Raw genomic sequence first — 20,640 nt, 5'->3', positions numbered from 1 at the left:
TTGGTTGGTCGAACGTGTTCGGCCGGAATCACGAATCAATGTCCTCAAAATAAGCAGATCACGCGTCTTTCTAGACTGCAATTCACGGATCACGCCCAGATTCGGAGCTGTTTTCACGTGTTACGCGCTCATTTTCGCCTAAATCACGCGTCACGTACAACCCCTTTTACCACCCTGGTAACGTAACAATTTACTAAGCTTTGGGGGGCTTTATTAAAAAATTCTACCTGTTTAAAAATGGCGATATGTGGGCTTGACTGCGCCATTTTGTCAAAGCACTTTGGTTTAGATGCAAAACATATAAAAAATATAAACACGCTTCTGAATCGTTCTAAGTGGTCTGTCATGGGGAAATTGTAAGACGCGTGAGTTAATGGCCTGAAGACAAAGAGAAAGAGTCTCCCTCTTCCCTCCTTCCCATCATTCCCCACGTATTATAATTTTCTCAGGAGAGAAGACTGGGAACGAGTCAGTATCAGTTCACCTGTTAACATCAGCGAGCAGTTCGTTGATTGGATCATCGTTGATGGAAGAATTTCCTGGATCAGTATGACGTCATACCACAAAATAATCTGGAAACAAAATTAAAGCAAAAGCCGTTTCATTTGCAGGGAAAACTGAATTACTATCGAATTTTGTTTTAAAAATACCAAGCAATATAATTTTCTGATCGTTGTCCTGTGCACTAAAACAAATAAACTATTCGCCCTCTTTGTCTATGAGTGATAAGCGACCTCTAGATTTGAATACGAGTACGAGATCAAGTACGAGTACGACTTTGGAATTTCTCAGGCCCAAATGTGTTCAGACGTCCCTTCTGACAAGCAGGCGAGCACAGAGGGATGTCTGAAATTCAGGCTACATCTAGTGCAGAACGACTCAGCCAATAAGAGTGCGAGAACTAAAACGGGTTCCAACGAGGTTGAGCAAACAGCGAGCGGCAAGTTTGCTCGACGGCAGTTTATGCTTTGAATCATTGCTACAAGTTTTGTTTCTTTGCAAAACTCTGACTTTTATAAAGGACTTTATGGAAAGGCAAGCCAACAGAAAAATGCTCAGCAAAACCTAAAGAATTCAGTAATGACAAAAATAATTCTTCAAAGGCGGAATAAAGACAAACAAGTGTCGATAAGTGAAAGCGAAGACAAGACTTTTTTCGGACAACGCATCAGCACACTATCTAAGAATATTCAAGCACTCTTGGGAACGTCTTGGTAAAGTAAATTGCATTTTTAAATGTGGATTTACGTCTTCATTATTGTTTAAATTAATCGACTCCTTGTGTTATCACAATTTGTTCAAAATTGGCCAGTTGATTCGCCGCCAGTAGCCCTGCAGTAGTCCATTCGCTTGTCGCGACGTTTTTTTCGATGCGATGCGAAAAGTTTTGCTTTTAAAGATGATTTCCAGTCCGTCCAGCGCAGACTCAGGGTTTGTTTTCATTTTTGTTTTAAAATTCGTTGAAACGTTACACTTCGGTGATAGCGTACATGAAGTTTTTTAGTTCGCCATTAAGGATCGTTTCGTTCAAGAATTCACGATGAGCTAAAACGTCCGTTTGAAATACCGTCGAGCTTCTTTTACTCGTTATTATTGTTTTACAAGGATATCTGGCATTAATAATGAAGAAAAAGGTAAGTTTTGTCCCGGAATTTTTATTTTTGCTAGTAAACATTCTTCTGTTTGTGAGACTCACAAACATTGCCGGCGGAGATTGCGCAGTACGGACTGGAAATCATCTTTAAAATGTAACGTAGTTTATTTATTAAATAAAGTTTTTGTCTAGGAGAGTTTGTCGCCAGTAATTTTTCTTCTTTGATTTATGGCAAATTCGCTTGGAAAGCAATGTACATTTTGCAGCTTATTTTATCCTCGCGCTGCTGCGTAATTTAACTGTAATGTTTCAAAGCTTAGGTTTTAAACTGGAAAAATCGCGTGAAGTTTCCAACGGTTGAATTCTCGTTATATATATCATAAACAAATTACAGCATAGAAAGTGCTTTATACGGATTTTATTCACTTGTTGCAAAACTGTGGAAAACTCACTCGTTCGCTACGCTCACTCGTTCATTTTCCAAAGTTTTTGCAACTCGTGAATAAAATTCCGCACGTCGCACTTTTTATGAAAATCTATATTTACACGACAAAATTTAACCGTGCCGAACCATTTTTCCGGTACGCGTACCAATTTTATCCGAGCAGTGCCACAAATTTTCTGCCGTGTAAATGGGGCTCAAGTCTCCCGTCTCAATTTTAAAGTTTGTCATGATGGTACGCATTGCCATGTTGCTGTCAGAATTTCGTCTTAAGACGGACGCAAGTAACAGAGCAGAAGTTTAAATGTCTCGACGGTCACCAATAAAAAGAGACGTGAGTAACCTAGGTACACAGAGCAACTGGAGTTTTCTTGGTATTTTAAAAAGGCAGTTTTAAATTTTCGACCAATTAGAAATCGACGTGACCCTGAACTAAGTGCACAGAGCAGAATTTTTTCGTGCATCATTGCAAGAGAGCATTAATTGAAAACGACGCCGTGTTCTAAACTGATCAAAAATTCTCGATCGCCACCGATTGCTCGACCTCGACGGGCGATTATTTTTAGACTGCTGTCCGCTGTTTCAAGCGTTCACTGTCAATTTTTCAAAGGTGGGTATGATATCTGGGCATTTTTGTCTTATTTTGATATACTTTGCTGTGCTTTATAGTACGTTAGTTGGTTGTCAGATTAGAGCAGCAACATTCCCCCTCTTGCTAGGATAGATAGACTATATATCTAATGCAAACCCATTAGTTTTCATTAGTTTTGTTTGTTTCTTTTAACTTTTTTATTGAAGTTATAACGTCTTGATCAGCCACAGCCACGATGAATGAGGGTCTATAACCTTGTACCCTTTATAGCGGTAACAAGCTAGAAAATAGCACAACAGAAGTTATTTATTTAACTGCTTGAAGAATTCATTCAAATTTATATTCTTGGCCGTAGGAAAGAACGCAGAGTTCGGGAGAATTTTATTTTTTTGAAAGATTTTTAATTCTATATAATTAACGTCGTCACCATTCGTCAATTGTACATCTGCGAGGATAAAAATACCATCTCCGAACACAGTCCGATGCAAAGTTTTCTTATACCTGAGAAAACGGGAGTATGTTTACACTCAGCAGCTATTTTAGTGATCCTTAAGCCTGGTTTTCACTAACGACGCAAGCGCAAGGATAACAAGTCTTATTTCACCGTGAAAACGGCTTCAACGCGAGCAAAAGAACAAGCACCGGCAAGCACAAGCACACGCACAAGGGTCAAAATTTGTCCTTTTTGCGTGATTGCGCTTGTGCTTGCGTCGCTAGTAAAAACCAGGCTTTACTCATATATTAACTCATCAATATGAACGAAACTCCCCGAAATGGAAAAAAAAGCTGCCTGATATGTTTGACTGCGGTGAAGGAGCGTCGAGATTTGACCTTCTGTTATAATTTGAAGCTTGAGGCTGCAGATGCACTATCAAATGTTGCGTTTAATGAAATAAAAGGGACATCCAAACTTGCACTGCCAAGCAGTGCAGCGAAATGAAATTTTGTTGAACGGATTAAAGTCATATTGCAGACCCGATTATTTTAAAGTAAAAACGTATATATTATTTTTTCATACATCCTGTAAAAAACGTTTTTCGCGTAAATATCCCAAGAAATCCAGTGGACATATTTCGACACTAATTTTCGACTGATCCCGCTTAGTGGTCCCTGATTAAAATTTCGATTTTACACAGATGAAATGGCAGTATTTGAAGTAACTGAGCGGCTTATCAGCCAAACTGAAGAAAGTTGTCCTTTTCGATGCAATCGTTGTAAGTGTGTTCTTGTTTGTTTAAAGGGACTGTGTCACGGCTAAGTTAATTTAATATGTTATTAAATTTTGCCAAACACTCGCTATAAAACTAAATGTTTGCAAAGAAATTAATTTTATGATTCTAAATGACAAAACCATAGCTTCACTGCAGCCAAATGTGTTTCCCGGCGTTATAATTTAAAGTTACAAGCAAACAAGATTAACTTTGAAATCTGTTCCGCCGGATCACTTTTCAAAAACCCATATGCATATCGCAATCCGTTTCAATCTTCGTCACTTTTGGCCATCCGTACCTTCTTTTGCATTTGGTGTGTTATTTAAATATTCCTTCACTGTTTTAAGATGTTATTTTATATATTTAAACGAATTTGGTGGTCATTTCCTATGCCTAAGTTTGGCTAAAATCCGTGACACGGTCCCTTTAAGATCTTTCAGTTTTGCTGCTAACTAGCGGTAGTCTCATGCAACGTAGCACCTCCATCCGAGGTCTTTGAATGAGTGAATCCAAATTTCCGGCCTTGTTAAGCATCATACATTTTAAGCACGACGCACGACGCACGACGCACGACGCACGAAACACGCCAATTAGACAATCTCGATTCCCGCTGGTTTAGCCGTCGCGTAAACAAAATGATCAGATAACCAGCAACCAGGGCGGGACAAGCGCTACGAAATAGATCGAACATTTTAATATTTACAAAGGTTGAATTTGGTTCCCCTGCTCCCAGTGATTCGTGGGAAACAGTTCGTCTAACTGAATAATTACCGAGAAGTTTATTCAACTGTAAAGCTGTCTAAATAAGCTAAGCCATTTCGTTTAATTAATTATTTATTCTAGGCTGTGGAAAACTCGCAATTCTTAAGGAAAACTTGCATATTAATATGTTCTTTAGCATTCTGTTCCGGTTTTACTTCATGTTTCTAACTCTTTGTAAGCTGAGCCTCTTTAAGAAAGCTCGGCTGACAGCCGGTGTGTTTCTAATCTTCCGAGTCCTTTATTGTCCCTTAGTAATAAACGGAAAATATTAAAACTAATTAATTGAGCCGTTTTTTCATGACATTATAAACTTAACATCTCACTATGTGTCCATTTATTTATTTCCTTATTTCGGTTGTATTGTTGCTGTTTTAGAATAAAAATTAAGGTAATTCACCGAGACGATTTTTTGAAAACTGAATGACTGAATAACGGTTTCCTTTTGTCAATAAGGACAAAAAGGTGTCATGTTTCTATGTTCATCAAGCGAAGTTTCTCAAGAACGTAGCGTAATCATTTAAGGCGACCGTTATTTTTTGAGGGGAGTGAGGGAGGGGAGGGGGGTGAGCAATTACCAAAAAAAATTATTTCACAAGAAAAGTTGGAGAAAAATTCAAGCAATCCCCAACTCCTTATAAGACTGATGGTTCAAAAAAGTCTTAAAGAAAATTCTTGCAAATATACCAGTGCTGAAAAAAAATTCTTACTCAGAAAAATTGCCCACTCCCTCCCCCTCCTCCTCCCCTAGAAAAAATAATGGTCCGTCCCAAAACATTATTCGATCAGTGGAATCCCGCTTTATCGAACCCTCGATTTCTTGAGCCAAAAGGAGTTTTTTTCCTTCAGCCGAACCGTAGTTTAACCTCTTATTTCTCGAGCTACCCGAATTCTTGAGCCAATTTTCGTTTCCCTTAGAGGTTCGGGTGAAGGGATTTCGCGGTACTTCATTCCCGACGTATCCAGTCGAACGTTCGGTAATCGAACCCAATCGAACACCAATAGTTCGATTGGGTTCGGTAATCGAACACAATCGAACTCACAATAAACTTTAGTCAATTGAAAAAATCAAACGTTCTGATTACCGAACAGTCGACAATCGTACTGAATCGAACGTTTGATTACCGAACTCCTGTTTGTTTATATATTGCGGACATTTTATACGGTGCACTGTCCCCCTGATTACTCCTGCGTGATTTATTTATCAAGAAACGGATTCCGAACAAAATCGAATCGGATTGAGTTCGATTGTGTTCGATTCTATTCGATTGGTTCGAAAATCGAACTCACAGTAAAATAGATGTTCGATTTTGTTCGACTACCGAACACAATCGAACGATTGGTGTTCGATTGGGTTCGATTGATCTTTAGTTCGATTTTGTTCGATTGGATACGCCGGGTTCAGCGGGTTCATTGTACAAGAACCATTATCATTCATTCATTCATTGTAAGTTATGCCTAGTTGTGTCTGACCAGCCATTTCGTACGTGAGTTCCTAGATCCGAGAGATTTGACTTCCGGTGCGCTTTCGGGTGGCAGATATCACGAAGGGAGCGCGAGCGATAGCCGGAAATGCGTCTACTTTCGCAGGCTAATCACGTAGGGGCTTCGTGTTCATAAATTTGATTTAAAAAAAACTTTCAATTCTATAACATTTACCCAACTTTTGCCGTGATACCGTGCAAGTCAATAATCTACAAAATTCTTTTCTTTGGAATTGACGAGTTTCAACGTTGCGTTATGGGATCGTGTATTCAACCGGTGGTTGCCGTGACACTTTCTGCGTCACACTGCACACGGTAACGCTTGAACAGTCAAAAGAATGCGATTAATTATTGATGCACATATAAATGATCTCAAATGAGGCCGTCTAAAATATTCACGGCTTGTTTGTGAACGACGACAGTCTATTATGAATGGTATTTCGACACTTGCTTCCTTTCGCCAAAGCCCAAAAGTCTGGTAACTTCATCGAAGGCATAATTTTTGCTTCTTTAAGGTTTTGGACACTGACTCAGGTAAGTTTGTGTTTTGAAAATATAATGGTTGATGTAAAAACCGCCAAATGTAGGTAACTCGGTCGAGCAGTGAATTAATCAGATTATTGGTAGGCAAAGATGAGCTGAGTTCGTTGAGTCGTAGTTGATTTTTTAAATAGCATTTAGCTAGATAAAGAAGTTATGTTTAAGGTGAAGTGTTGTGTTTTGCAAGTGAAAAGCGCACGCCAACGGAATTTCTGTTGTATATCTGATCTCTGAACTTGCCCTTGAGCACACGTGTTATATTATTGATATTAGCTGCTAAATGATCGCTGTAAGCATAATATATGTGTAGAGCTAGGACTTTTTGTTTGCTATCCGCGCCACAAATTTCACTAGTTCATACCCACACAGGAGGTATTAAAACGTCTGTGTCGATTTTTTTTTCTGAACCTTTTTTCAGAATGAGTCGCCAAGGTAAAATTAAATTGCATAATCCATAATCATCATCATCGGAATAGAGTTCATGCGTGACTGTGAAATAATTTAAATAATTAGTAAGAAGATCAAAGTAAGTAATATAGTCGGCATACGTGACTCAACTCTGTAATAAGGGCCCCTTCATATGATCCCGGTTGACCGGGCTGGCCGAGATCTCGGCTCACTCCTATTTTCTTTGTAAAATTTTGGATGTGTTCATATGAGAAGGTGGGCCAGCCCGGTTACCGATATCTCGGTTTCTGCAACCGAGATCTCAGCAACCGGGAAGACTATTTTCCCATATGAACACTCCCGCCCCGGTCTCCGGGACGCAATTTTTTTGAGAAAATAGCTTCCCTTTCGTAACTGGGTGGTCAAAATGGCTTAATTTTGCCTTGTATCTATTTCCACTTCAGAAATATGCGAATAAGCTTTATTAATAAAGTTGCAAGGGTCAGTAAAGCTACAATAGTCGCGAAAGATGCAACTTTATGTGTCGCCATTTTGGCTTCGTTTTTTGAATTTTATCCCCGTCAACCGGGCTAAAATTTTCCATATGAACACGTCAAAATCCGTCCTGGTAATGTGTCAGTCAATTCCAAGCGAGATCATCCCCCCCCGGGAAAACCCCCGGGCATTTGACTTTTTTCAAAACGTCTGTTCAAATTCCCCACTATGTGGGCCAGTTGCATGGTCAAATGCCCCACCAGTCGGGGCTAAAATGTCATTGTGAGTCGGTTTTCTCGTTGAATTGCAGTCGTTTTGCCTACGAGTACGAGCGGATTCGCTAACGACCAGTTCCCTTATCGTTAACACTTGGTCTAAACGGACACTCCTGCCCTATTTATCAGCCAATTTTAATAGGAAAAGATAGATACGTTGAGACTAGGTACTTTACATTAACGTAACCAAATACTAAGGGTGCGTTTCTTTGGGAAAAATCCAAATCCGGATTCTTGATCCAAAAACGGATTTTGCGTTTCTTTACCTATATCCGAAAATGGATTAATCTTGGATCAATGATCTGAAGAATCCACACTTCGAGTGGATACATCAGATCATATCTGAATCCGGATTTTTAGGATTCATGATCCGTGCGTTTCTTTGGGAAAGGATTCGAAAAAAGTACCTTGGCCCAGCGGTCTTTGCTGTGAAAATACAGGTTCGCTCTTTGTAAACACCGGCCATACGGAAAGTTTTAGGCGGTTATTTCGATCAAACTACAAAAATATTTCACGATAAAAGGAAACGGTAGCTTCAGATAGGTATGTAGTATCATTTTAAACGGGATACAGGTTTTCTAGAACAGCCACTGTGTGCCTACGGAAGTTGTATCATTTTGAAATTGTCACGAGTGAAATTTGAACTGATCATTTCGCAATCATTCTTCGCTCTCAGATGCTTTCTCGCCACATTGTGCTTAACGCTAAAGAAAACCTACTTCGACGTGTGGTTTTTGTAAAAGATTTTGTTTGCTTAAATTGTTTTAGTTAGGATACATTCGACGAAAAATAAATTTGTGCTGATATTTTATGTTCTGTGCAAAATGTGTTTACGGGGTTGTCATGGCAAAAAATCCGTTTTCGGATTCTTCGTTTCTTTGGAAGCAAAGTATCCGTGTGATCTGAGATCAATGATCCAATTTTGGATTTTCCCAAAGAAACGCACCCTAACTTCACGACGCAGGCTAGTCGAGCGTGGCGAAGCGAGTAGCGTCTCGCCCCCAGATTTCGCGCGGCCATAAGAGGGTCTCGTAGAAAAGCATTTCAAGGTCCGGTTTGGATGGGGAAGGGAGAGGGAGTATGCATGTCTCCTGTCTGAGCTTTAAAGTTTACAATCCTTCAATGCAGACTACATATTGAACCAAAAGGAAAGCCTTGTAAAAAATGTTCACTACTTATGTATCATGACCTATCATATAGTGCTGTTCATGGTTGCGAAATAACTAATAAGTACACAGTTCAGCCGAAGGCAATAGGCCTTATCACGGTTTTCAACGCCATCTTGCCGAGTAGGCAAAGCGGGTAGAAATAACAGTGTTTTTATGGGAATCCGACGGCAATTATCTTTTACAAAAATTGAATTCTGGACAACTTGTGATTTGTAAAGTTTAGATACTAGACAAAAGTTTTCATACGCCGAGTTTGAAGGATGTAGCTGGGCTAGAAAGCGTTCAGTTACGTTTTTAATTTCCCAAACATTTGTCTTTAATTTTTCACGCGAACCGCGTCAATTTGCGGAAAATAGATAGTATATATATAATATACGGCAGAAATTAAGAAGAAAGCATCGTCTGCAAGTACGTGTACCAGCTTCTTGACAAAAGTTTTCATAAGCGGAAGAATCCAAGGCTCGTTTTCGTTGTTTAGTAACCCTTGTTGTTGTTGATGTTGTTGTCGTCGTCGTCCTCATTGTTGTTGTTGTCGTAGCTATGGTTATAATGAATGAATGAATGAATAAATAAATGAATGAATAAAAGAATGAATGAAAACTTTGTACATGAGGTTGTACATGAGGCTTGCTAAATAAACCGTCGTTGTTCATCTTCTTGTGAACAAAGTCAAGCAAAGTCAAAGCTTGTCGTCGTCGTTGTTGTTGTTGTTCTTATTGTTCTTGTGAACTGAAAACAAGTTTCCTTTCTCGACAGTAATGGCGGAAACAGGCCTTGCCTTCTCTGGAGGTGGAATCCGGTCAGCGGCCTTCTGCTCTGGAGTTCTGCGCAGGCTTTTACAACGCAACACCAAGATCGACTACCTGAGCTGCGTGTCAGGGGGCGGTTACACAGGCACAGCCTATCTGGACTGGAAATACAGGCATGGGAAGAAAGACGATCCCAAATGGCATCAAGAATTTTTTGATTACATGAGAGAAAGAGCAGGATTGATGTGCAACTGGCAGAAACCTCTTCAAGGAATCTTTGACACTTTTGTGTTGATTTTCCTGATATTGCTAGTGTCTGTTGTTATGCCCATGATCGTGTGGGGATCCTATGTTTTGCCCCTTGCTTACGCGGTCGACTTCATATTCGGAGATCTGTTGCGAGCTGAGGATCCATGCGATCAGGATGTTCCAACCCAACCATCTCAGAACGTCACGCGCTCAGCTCCCCCGAAAGGCCCGGCTGCTATGGCTAGACGCGGAAGGCCTGGCTGCAAGCTTGAAGCTGGGTCCGAAGCTTATCAACGCCTCGTTCTGTTCGCCACCTCTGCAGCACTGTTCATCATTTTCTACTTCTTGGCTAAGAAGATTAAAAAGTTTCGTGCTGAGCTCTACTTCATTTCCGCTTTCTGCGGCTTGATGTTTGCTTTCACTTTCATACCTTATTACATCTACTATTTCTTCGACCGCACACCACTCTGGGCTCAGCTTCTTGTTATAGTCTTCTCCATTGTGGTGTGGATTTTCTTTCCAGTACTCAGGCGAAGATCATCCTTTGTCGTTGTGGTCTACTTGTACTCGTACGCAGTGTACTGGAAAGTCTACGAGTCTGAGATCTTTGGCGTCGAGTATTCTGATTATCTGTTCTATCGACTTCTCTTTGGTTTTGGAATCGTTTTATGGTTCGTGCCTATGTTAGGAGCTATTCAGCAGCGGCTCGTGCACCTCTTTAACAGGTAAGTCTTAAAGTTACTCAAGTGAATGTCCGTAAAATGCCGGTTATAAACCCTGGGCTTATACAACTTCGCAAGGAGCTTTGGGCGGGTAGGCTTATAACTTGGGGAGCTTATATCCGGGGAGGTGGCGGGGGGGGGATGAGGGGGCTTATAATCGGTAAAAAAGAACATTGGAAAATAAGCTTACAAGAAACAAGTTTAGAGATCTGACGAGAGTGATATACTGTAAGAAGGCTAGTTAAAATTTCATCTGTAGTCTACTTGCAAACTGATTCATTTCCCATTTTTATTTATGAGTGATTTTTATTGAATACTGTGAGAACTTTGGTTAGTCCAAATCGAAAAGTTGGATAGGAGAGGGCTCAGCCTCGTTGGCCTCGTTCCCAGGCCAATTCGTGCCGTGCGAGTAAGCGGAGGAGGCATGTAACCGAGTTCCTCCTAGGCGATTTCTTTCGACAAGCTTTACAGGTTACGTCACTGCCGGGGACGACTGGGAACGAGGCTGGAGGGGGCTTTTCTCCGAGTTGTTGGTAGAGGGTAAAAGGTTATAACAGGAACATTGTTTTAGATTGACATTGGTCACGTGGTACTTTGTCCTCAGCTAGGACTAACAATAACACTTTCTCCTTTAGATGGAGGCTCCAGAAGGCGTTTTACTCAGACGCTAGTGTTGGTTCAACCGGATGCGTAGGGATCGGCTGCGAAGATATTTTCCTGATGACGTGTAGATCAGCGGCAAAGCACGAACCACTCAGCGACAATGAGTCTGGGCCCTTGAGTTTACGAGATCTCGAGGGAATTAAGCCCCAGTACCTATCCAACATTGTAGTTAACGAATGGCTCGTAAACAAACCAGATGATCACAAAAAGTACGAACTTTTTATTATGTCACCCACGGAGGTAGAGCGCTTAGATCGACCTGAGGGCACAGAACAGTTTGAGAACAAACTTGATCCTGCTGATGTCGACCTGTCTGCTGCCATGGCAACTTCAGCCGCCGCAGTGGCTCGAAACATGGGAGCCTACGATGAGTCAGTGGAAGGCTTGAAGCAACTGCAAACCGTGCTCGGATTGGGCTTGGGCGCGTCAATGGTGTCCGATGTTGAAAGTCTAAAAAGAGAGCACTGCCTTTTAAGGGTAAGCACAGTCCTTTGAATAAAAAGCTTACTTAGATAGATCGTTACTGATGATATACGAGTAAAGACAACTTAGAACGAGGTTCGAAGTATAAGTAGTAGATTTCTTCTAAGTGAAGCATAGTAGGCTCGAGAATTGGCTAACCAAGCAATAAGTATTATGTAGTTGAAATATTCAACCTACCACAACTTACATTACACCTAATAGTTGTCACCTATAAATATTAATGTTTGAACCACACCCTAATTACACCATAATGGGGGCGCGTGACTATATGACATAAGAAGGACACCGGTGTCGACCTGATGATTACCAACAAAAAATTCCTTACTGGTTTTAGTAAATTTAATGTCTTCTTCTGTGTGCAAATTGGGTTAAGTTAAGACGTTTGATCATTATGTACTTCAATTAATATCTACTTTCTAAAAACTGAAAAGTCTAAGAGTAGATCAGAGAAGCAATGCAATCTCAGAGAGTTTCAGCATCTTTCTTAATCTCAGACGACACCATTTTCTTTCCCTCTACAGGCGCTTCCCTTTTTTATCGAGGGAATCCGTATCCTCCCCCTGGTAACATTTCCATTGATATACTTTGCCGGAGGGGACGAGAAGTGGGTCGCGATTGGTGTTCTGATCTTTTTTGTTCTGCTGCTGATGATGGCCGTTATTGCGACCTTGAAGACTGGGGATGAAAATCCTGGATTTCTTGAGAAAGTCACGAGGTGAGGCATGAAACTTGTACTGTCTTGTTCGAAAGTTAATGAAAGTTTAGAAGTACCTTAGAGCAGTTTTCAATTCAGTGTCGTAAAACCAAAACCAAAGTAACTCTGGCCAATCACAAAGGACACAGACAATCCAGTGAGCCAATCAAAACTCGAAGCAAATACATGTAGCTGTCAACGAATCGCGGGAAAACGTGCGCGAGCGAGTCACGATTGGTTTTGGTTTTACTCCTGATTGGCCGAGAAAGTGGCGCGAAATTTTTAAACCAATCACTAAGCGTAGTGAACGCAAAACCAAAGCAAACGCAAATTACTTTCGACACTCAAGTGAAAACCGCTCTATTCTTACTAATTTTCGCGATTTCAAAATTATCGCGAAATTTTATACGCGCGAAAAAATCATTGCGCGAAATTTAAAAACGCGAAAATTAATACCGTATTAAGAATCAAAACAATAACAAAAAATCATTGTGTGGAACTGCAACTATCTACCCTTGAAAATATCTTTCCGTCTTTTATACTAGCACCCTCCCTCTGATTCTTGTTTTCTTCAGCTTATAAATCGTCCAAAACCTCTTTAGTACAGTCACCAAATTTTCCGTTTGCAGGGTCCAACTTTGCATATTTCCAGTTATTCCTTAGTCTTTGTCGACTGTTTCATAAAAACATTGACAAAATCGCGAAATTTAATACACTTTTGGTCAAATTTTTTCTTGCAATCGCGAAAATTTTTACTCGCGAAATTTGGCTCCAGAGTTTTCGCGAAATTAAATACGCGCCAAAATTAGTTAGAATAAGGTATTTGGTGATCGGGTGATGATAATTGGCCAACCATGAAGCCATCCGTTCGAAAACGAATATCGTATTTTCTCGATTAGACGCCCCCGGCGTTTATTACAAACTTGAACTGGTGGACCTGGCGTTTATTCGACTCCTGCAGTTTTTCGAGTCTGGTATTCATTAAGAAACGGTTTTTTTTTGTTGTTTTTGACAAACATGTATCTGGCTGATATAGATATAACTTATCATACCCTAAATATATACTTTAGGGGCCTATTTTCAACTCTACCTTGGAGACCTGGCGTTTATTCGGTATCCGGCGTTTAATCGATAAATACGGTATTTGATTCAAATTTGGAATGTTCAACTGAACCGTAGAAATCCTTAGTCAGACCAAAAGCTCAGACTCGTACCTAGTCGCAACTTATTTATTCCCAAAAAAAATCTGATGAGTATAAGAGAAGCGACTGTGTACGAGTGTGCTGCAGTCAACCTTCTGCTGAAGAAACGTTTCCCTGTGTTTCCTAATTTTTCCACGTCCAGACTCGATCCAAGTTCCTACTTATTTGTTTTCCAAGGTGATTAAATACTGGGAAGAGATGATGTGAAGGTTGCGGGGCAGGCTTAATCGGGCGAAAAAAAAGCTCCTCGATTTTCGTCCGGCCTTCCCTTAATTCAATGCGTTCTAGTCAAATCCAGTGAAATCCGATCAAATCCGGTAAGCGGGTAAGCGCAGTTATCCCTTTACAAACGTTAATCAGTCTGTCGCAATGTTGATATGACGCACCTACCTTAATATATAAATTTAGGCAAGCCTAAAAGCGGAGCTCCCCAGTTAATTATTTTGCACTTTATTGAACTCTGAATTCTGGCCATTGTAAAACTTTAAGGCTAAGAATTTTATATTCGTTTTATTTTTTTAATAAATAATACCGTATTTTCTCGATTAAACGCCGGGCCCCGAATAAACGCCGGGTCTCCAAGTTGTATTTGAAAATAAACCCCTTACACAATTATTAACGGTTTAATATGCTTTAAAAATAATGTCTAATTATATAGCTGTCAAAAAGAATGAATAAAAATCATTTCTTAGAAACATAGGGCTTAATATTTTTCCTTATTTCTTTTTTACCGTGTCCGGGGTGGGGGGGGGGGGGGTACTCCCTAAAATTTACTATGGGGGTGTGCCGTTGCGTTGCTGAGACTCTGGACCTGTTCCAGAGACAAAAGGTTCAATTTGCGACCCTGTTCCAGACAAACACTGCAAAGTAGGTACCCTGTTCCAGCAATATCCACAATGGAAATATATGAAGATAGATATAAAAACACTACCGTACATCACAAAGCTCTCACTTGACTTCGTCTGTGGCTTGGAGATAAAGCGATGAAAGGAGCGGAGTTTCATAGCTATATACTTGATAGTGTTTAATCAGGATTCTGGGAAAACAATCAACCCTGTTCCAGAGTCAAAAGGGTGATTTGTATACCCTGTTTCAGAGTCAGAGAGACAAAAAGCATACCATGTTGAGCGGCACATACCCGTATAGCTCTTATATGGGAGTACCATCCCCCCTCCGGGTACCGTGTACAGCAACACCAAATAAGAGAACAAACAAAATCAATCAAAATGTTATAATTCCACCGAAAGCATTATCATAAAGAAGTCTGGATGGGAAATTATGTTGCAAAACGGGCAATTATGTTACCTTCATGTAGAAAAAAGGAGGGAGGAGTAGGGCTGCATGTCGGGGTAGATAGGCATATCACATGGCAAATTAGGCATTTTTGTTGTTGCTTTACCAGCTTTAAAAGAAAGAAAAAATCACTTTACATTTAGAGTATAAAGGAAATAACAAACATCTACATTTATAATAAGGTTGATTTTAATTTTTTTCATTCACTCATTTATTCATTTTCATTTTCACTATTTGCCTATATAAAATTTTAATTTTGAATGGAAATGGCAGAGGTTATAGCTAATGGTTTACAGCATGTTGCCCAAACCAAGCTAACTCCAAGCAAACCGGAGTGAAAGCTAACCACAAGCAAACTAGAGTGAAAGCTAACCTCAAGCAAACCAGATGAATAAAGCTAACCGCGAGCAAACAGGGGTGAACCTAACTCCGGAAACAAAGAAGTGACATTCTGTCATTCCACCGAACAGGGTCACCCCATCCCCAACCCCCCCCCCCCAAAAAAAAAAAAAAAAGAAAAGAAGAAGATAGCACCTTGTTCACTTTTACATGTCTTTTGACTCCCCTTCCTCTTAAGGGGTTTCACTTCACTTACAGAAAAAAAGCAAAAATTCTGGGAAGCTAGAATATTGTTTGTGAGTCTCAAACTCAGTTTTGTTATTTGATTACCCAGAAAAAAAATAGAATCATGTCTGCTTGTGTATAAAACTATGCAAGAAAAAATATAACATCAATACTTTGACTACTCTTTTAAAAATTTGTTTGTATTATTGTCCACATCTTTATGGAGTCATGTTGCCCATTTGTCATGGAGTTCACAAAGTAAGCAAGTGAGTCACAATTTGGTTGCTACATGGTACCTTATGGATACTGCAAATTTTATCTGGCTTTAGAATATTTCACTTATTTTAAAAATATAGCTGTTCTTATAAATTGTACACAGCATACAATACATAAGAATGAAATTGGTAATGTATATTGCTTGCAATAACGGTTTTAAACTCACCTATACTTTAGAATTACAGTACCACCAGTTTCAGCATAACTAATCCAAATTCAAATAATTACATTGCTTTGTAACTCCACTACCTCCCCCAAAGTCAACCAAAGATCTTATCATATAATTAGACAACTACATGTAAGTCCTGTGTAGTTGAGGGCTCAAAACATTTGGACACTTGCAGGTCATGTTAACTTGCCAAACAGATTTTAGCTTGGTCACATGTGGTTTCTTACCAGTCAAAACATTGAAAATAGCAATTTTAAACTACCACCATTTCTGCTGTTACTGTTTTCGCTGCATATTTTTGAAAAGATCACTTCATAATGCCCTTGTTACATCTAACAAGATGTGAAAGTGACAGGTCAATCAAGAAGTCGTTTTCTGAAGTACACTGTAAATAGGTTAACATTTAAAATCTAAATTTTGCTTATTTGCAGCTTTTCTTGATTTTAATTTACATGTAATTTACTAGTCTCTTAAAAATAGCATCATGACGACACCCAAACATCGAGCTGGATTTAATCTTTCCTGGTTTCTATTTATGTCCTTGTCCTTGTCTGTTTTTGTGTCTGTGGCACTGCAAACTCTGCAACTCATGTTAACCCTGAAAAAAGTCAAATGCCACATATTAAATTAAAATTGATTAATTGTCATCAATATCAATAATTTATAAAACAAAACACTTAACTTGAGCTTGTTTAACTGAAGCCAAACCACTGGATGCAAAAGGATCCATTAGATATTTAACAGAGATGGATCAGCACAGACTATTTTTTTTACTGATAACTGCAAAGTCAACTAAATATTTTAATAAACTCAAAGCATCACTGCAAACCCTAACACCCCCTCTTACCGGTAATTAAAAGGTTTGGCCTTTAATCAACCCCCCTCCCCCTCCCGCTAGCCCTTTTGGAACTTCCATTGACCTTACATGGGATGGATCTGAATATTTGGGTTTTCCTTGGTATAAGAACCTGTGAAAAATGTCTGTTTTGAAGCTATTGTTTTCCTGCTCCATGTTGTTTTGAGGCTCTTTGATGCCTTGTTTCACTGGTTCATACACTGAGGATGAGCTGGCCATGGATTTCTGCCATAACCACACATTGGAATTTGTGAGGAGTTTGTGAGGGGAGGTGACATTCAAACCATTTAACCTTCCACAGTGAGGATAGGGTATAGATATTTTCTGGTACAAGATCTAGGCATTTCATGAAAACATACTTTTAGTGAAATATTAATTATTTAAATTGTCTACTAATACATTGTAGTTGTTTTGAATGTCATTGAAGAGAGACAAACTAACTCCCGAGTTAGGATTTCGAGTTAGGATTTCAAGTTGGATTTTTGAGTTGGATTTTCGAGTTGGATTTTTGAGTTAGGATTACAAGTTGGATTTTCGAGTTGGATTTTCGAGTTGGATTTTTGAGTTAGGAATACTAGTTGGATTTTCGAGTTGGATATCGAGTAAGGATTTCGAGTTGGATTTTCGAGTTGGATTTTCGAGTTAGGATTTCGAGTTGGATTTTCGAGGTTAGGATTTTGAGTTGGATTTTTTTTGACAAAGCAAAACCCATTACAATTATTGAAAGCTAACCATAAACAGGCTAACTGGAGTGCATAGTAGGCTAACCAAAGTGAATAGTAGGCTAACAGGAGTGTGTAGTAGGCTAACCGGAGTGCATAGTAAGCTAACTGGCGTGTATAGTAGGCTAACCGGAGTGCTTAGTACGGTAAGCAACTTGAAAATCCAACTCGAAATCCTAACTCGAAATCTAACTCGAAATCCAACTCCAAAATCCAACTCGAAAATCCAACTCGAAATCCTAACTTGAAATCCAACTCGAAATCTTAACTCGAAATCCAACTAGAAATCCAACTGGAAAATCGAACTTGTAAATCCAACTCAAAATCCTAACTCGAAATCCAATTTGAAATCCTAACTCGGTGAATAGGCAACCTCCATTGAGGAGTTGAATAATGAATGCAAATATTTCACAAAGTAAGAAGATCAGCAGCAACCAAATGCAGATTAAAGCAGCTGGGTAAAAAAAGAACGAAACTGAATAAAAACATATTTCAATTATAACTAATATAAACTAGATACCTGATTTACTTTGCTGTTGTCCACTTTGCACAGAGCATTCTATACCAAGTTCAACAAAACTTGACTGTAGCCAGTAGGTATTGTTCATTCATTGCGGCTTAACGGCAGAATATAACACTACCTAAAAGAAGGATTGACATAATAATCTATTAAAAACCACCACACTAGCTCTAATTAATGGCCCTGTTTATAAAAAGAATTTATAAAAAATTCTGTCTTATTTAATGGATCTCATCAAATATAATAATATTAGCCTCTTTCGTTTATACACTCAGTGTAGTGACCCTTCCTTCCTACAATGGGATATTTAGCTTTTCTACTTGGAGATTTCTTGTTAACTTACTTGTATAGAAAAAACATTGCCATTGCAAAGATACACATTCAACACTGTCATGGTGATAGTCAATGTGAGTTTGCATACACAGCTGCATACAGTGTCTAAAATGGCATGAATTACAAGTAGAGCGAACAATTGTGTTTTATAAAATTACTCAAAATAATTAACTAAGATAGTTTTATGTGGAAATAAACTGAGTTTTTTTTTTGTTTCTGCTAAGGTGTGGTAAAAACGTGTCAACGCAAGAAATTCGCAACGTAACGATCTCTTAGCGTATTCGTCCACGACCCTAAAATAGTTCGTTCAAACGAATTCCAACAGCGAGTAAATAAGAATAAATAGATGAATTAAAAAAACTAAAACACTAAGTTTAGCTGGGAGTTTAAATAAAAACATTAAGTCATTAACAGCTCATGAATTAATCGGAGGCGAAGCGGCCGCAGTTTTTCGTATTATCCAACCGCGTAGTACATGTGTAAGCATATAATTACAGATTTTCACAAAAAACATGGACTTAGTGTATTCAGTAAAGTCAAAGTTTGTTACCTCATATTTGAAGTCGGAGAATGCTTGTCAATTCACAGCAATTCAGCAGGGCAAAGCTTTCAACCAGCTCATGAATTAATCGGAGGCGAAGCGGCCGCAGTTTTTCGTATTATTATCCAACCGCGTAGTACATGATATGTGTAAGCTATAAATTATAACTTACTCCAGCACCACCGACCTTTGAATTATCTGCGAAGGTCTATTTCAGCCTTTTCCATCCGTGTAGCTATTGACACTTCTTTTTTCCTTCACTTCAGTTAATTGCGTTTAGCTCAATTACTAGAGCTGGTCAGCCGCCGAAACGGTAGAAACTCGCTCGCTCTCCACCTGTGCCATTTTTTCGGATCTCCCCGTAAGCCCTTATCGTTTGCCATAACTTCCATGATGGGTAAAGCCTTTAGACGGGGTAGACCGAGAAATATTTACGTAGACATTTCTCTTTCCTGCTCGGTTTCTCCTTGTGCTTCGTTCAGCTTTCAAACTGACCGGGTTGTTCACTTTGTCCTTCATGTAAATCTAAATGGACTGACCATGGAAAAGTACTTGCGCCCGCGGACCAATAGCAATGCTATCACTTGGTCAGCGGTCAACTTCAAAAAAACACGCGTCCTTGACTAGTTCTAAACCTGAGCCCGCGATATGGTCATGTGATACTGGTCAGCGGATACGTTGTTTTGACAGCTGTCAATTGACCATAAAATGGATGTCCAATATCAAAGATCTTAGTCGATTACCTCACTCATTTCTGGTTAACGAAGGAGGCAGAAGATTGTCTCCCCTCCCCCCTCTGCTTGGGTTGCCTTGGGACTCCCCTCCCCCTCCCCGAGAGTCTGTACGCGCGCGCGGTCGGGCGTACGCACCAAATTTTTTCGGCCTCCTGGGTTTACAAAAATTCTCTCGTACCCGCATTACCCATGGTGCTCCGCTCCGCGCGCTGGCGCGCGCTGAGGAGCTCCGCTATTATAGGAAATTAACGCGTCATGAAATTAACGCGAATTTCACATTTTCGCGTTAATTTAAGTCGCGTTAATTTTTGTTAACGTTAATTTCCGCGCCGTTAATTAAGTGGAGCGCTAATTTCCATGACGTTAATTTCCATTATTTTGGCACCAATTTTTCGTTAAAGTTCAGATGTTCTTGACTCCAAGGAAAAAGCATAATTTTATCTTGTCACTATCATTGATACTGCGAAGAACGCTCAAAGTGGGAAAAGTACCACGAACATTGTTTTCGTTTAAGATAATACGCCTACAAGTGATGAACTAAACTTGTCCCTGTTGTTTACGCGTCGCGTTAATTTCCTTTATTTTAAAATGTTACCCCCTCTTTCGCGTTAATTTCCTTTATTGGGAAGTAATTTTTTCTTCAATTCGCGTTAATTTAAGTCGCGTTAATTTCAAATACCTTAATTAACACAAGCGTTAATTTCCTATAATAAGGTATATTACGTCTCACAACTCCATTAGTATTAACTATTAAACACGAAACTCCACGCGAGGAGAGTTACCGTATTTATTCGATTAATCGCCCTGGGCGCTTATTAAATTTTTGGACTTTGAGAGTGGGCGCTTATTCGAGGTGGACGCTTATTCGAGGCTGGGCGCTTATTAAATGTTCACGATTTTCAGCAAATAGTAAATTTAATTT

The 20,640-nt window shown here is 39.5% G+C and overlaps 1 protein-coding gene across 2 annotated transcripts; it reads left to right on the top strand.

The window, feature by feature from the left end:
* The first annotated feature begins 2,527 nt into the window (after window positions 1–2,527).
* Window positions 2,528–12,533, top strand: LOC144653562 (uncharacterized). 2 transcript variants are annotated; one of them, XM_078513595.1, is made up of 4 exons: window positions 2,528–2,646; window positions 9,705–10,671; window positions 11,304–11,808; window positions 12,336–12,533. In XM_078513595.1, the coding sequence occupies exons 2-4, from the start codon at window positions 9,707–9,709 to the stop codon at window positions 12,531–12,533; spliced, it is 1,668 nt and encodes a 555-aa protein (XP_078369721.1). In that variant the 5' UTR covers window positions 2,528–2,646; window positions 9,705–9,706. The 2 variants fall into 2 exon arrangements, with proteins under 2 accessions (XP_078369721.1, XP_078369720.1); XM_078513594.1 differs by lacking the exon at window positions 2,528–2,646 and adding an exon at window positions 6,478–6,616.
* The last annotated feature ends 8,107 nt before the right edge of the window (window positions 12,534–20,640 follow it).

This window comes from Oculina patagonica, chromosome 5 (assembly GCF_052425735.1).
Source record: "Oculina patagonica isolate OP01 chromosome 5, crgOcupat, whole genome shotgun sequence".
NCBI classification, from domain to species: Eukaryota; Metazoa; Cnidaria; class Anthozoa; order Scleractinia; family Oculinidae; genus Oculina; species Oculina patagonica.
Note: the sequence above shows the minus strand (reverse complement) of the source record. Positions and strands in the feature narration are given on the sequence as shown.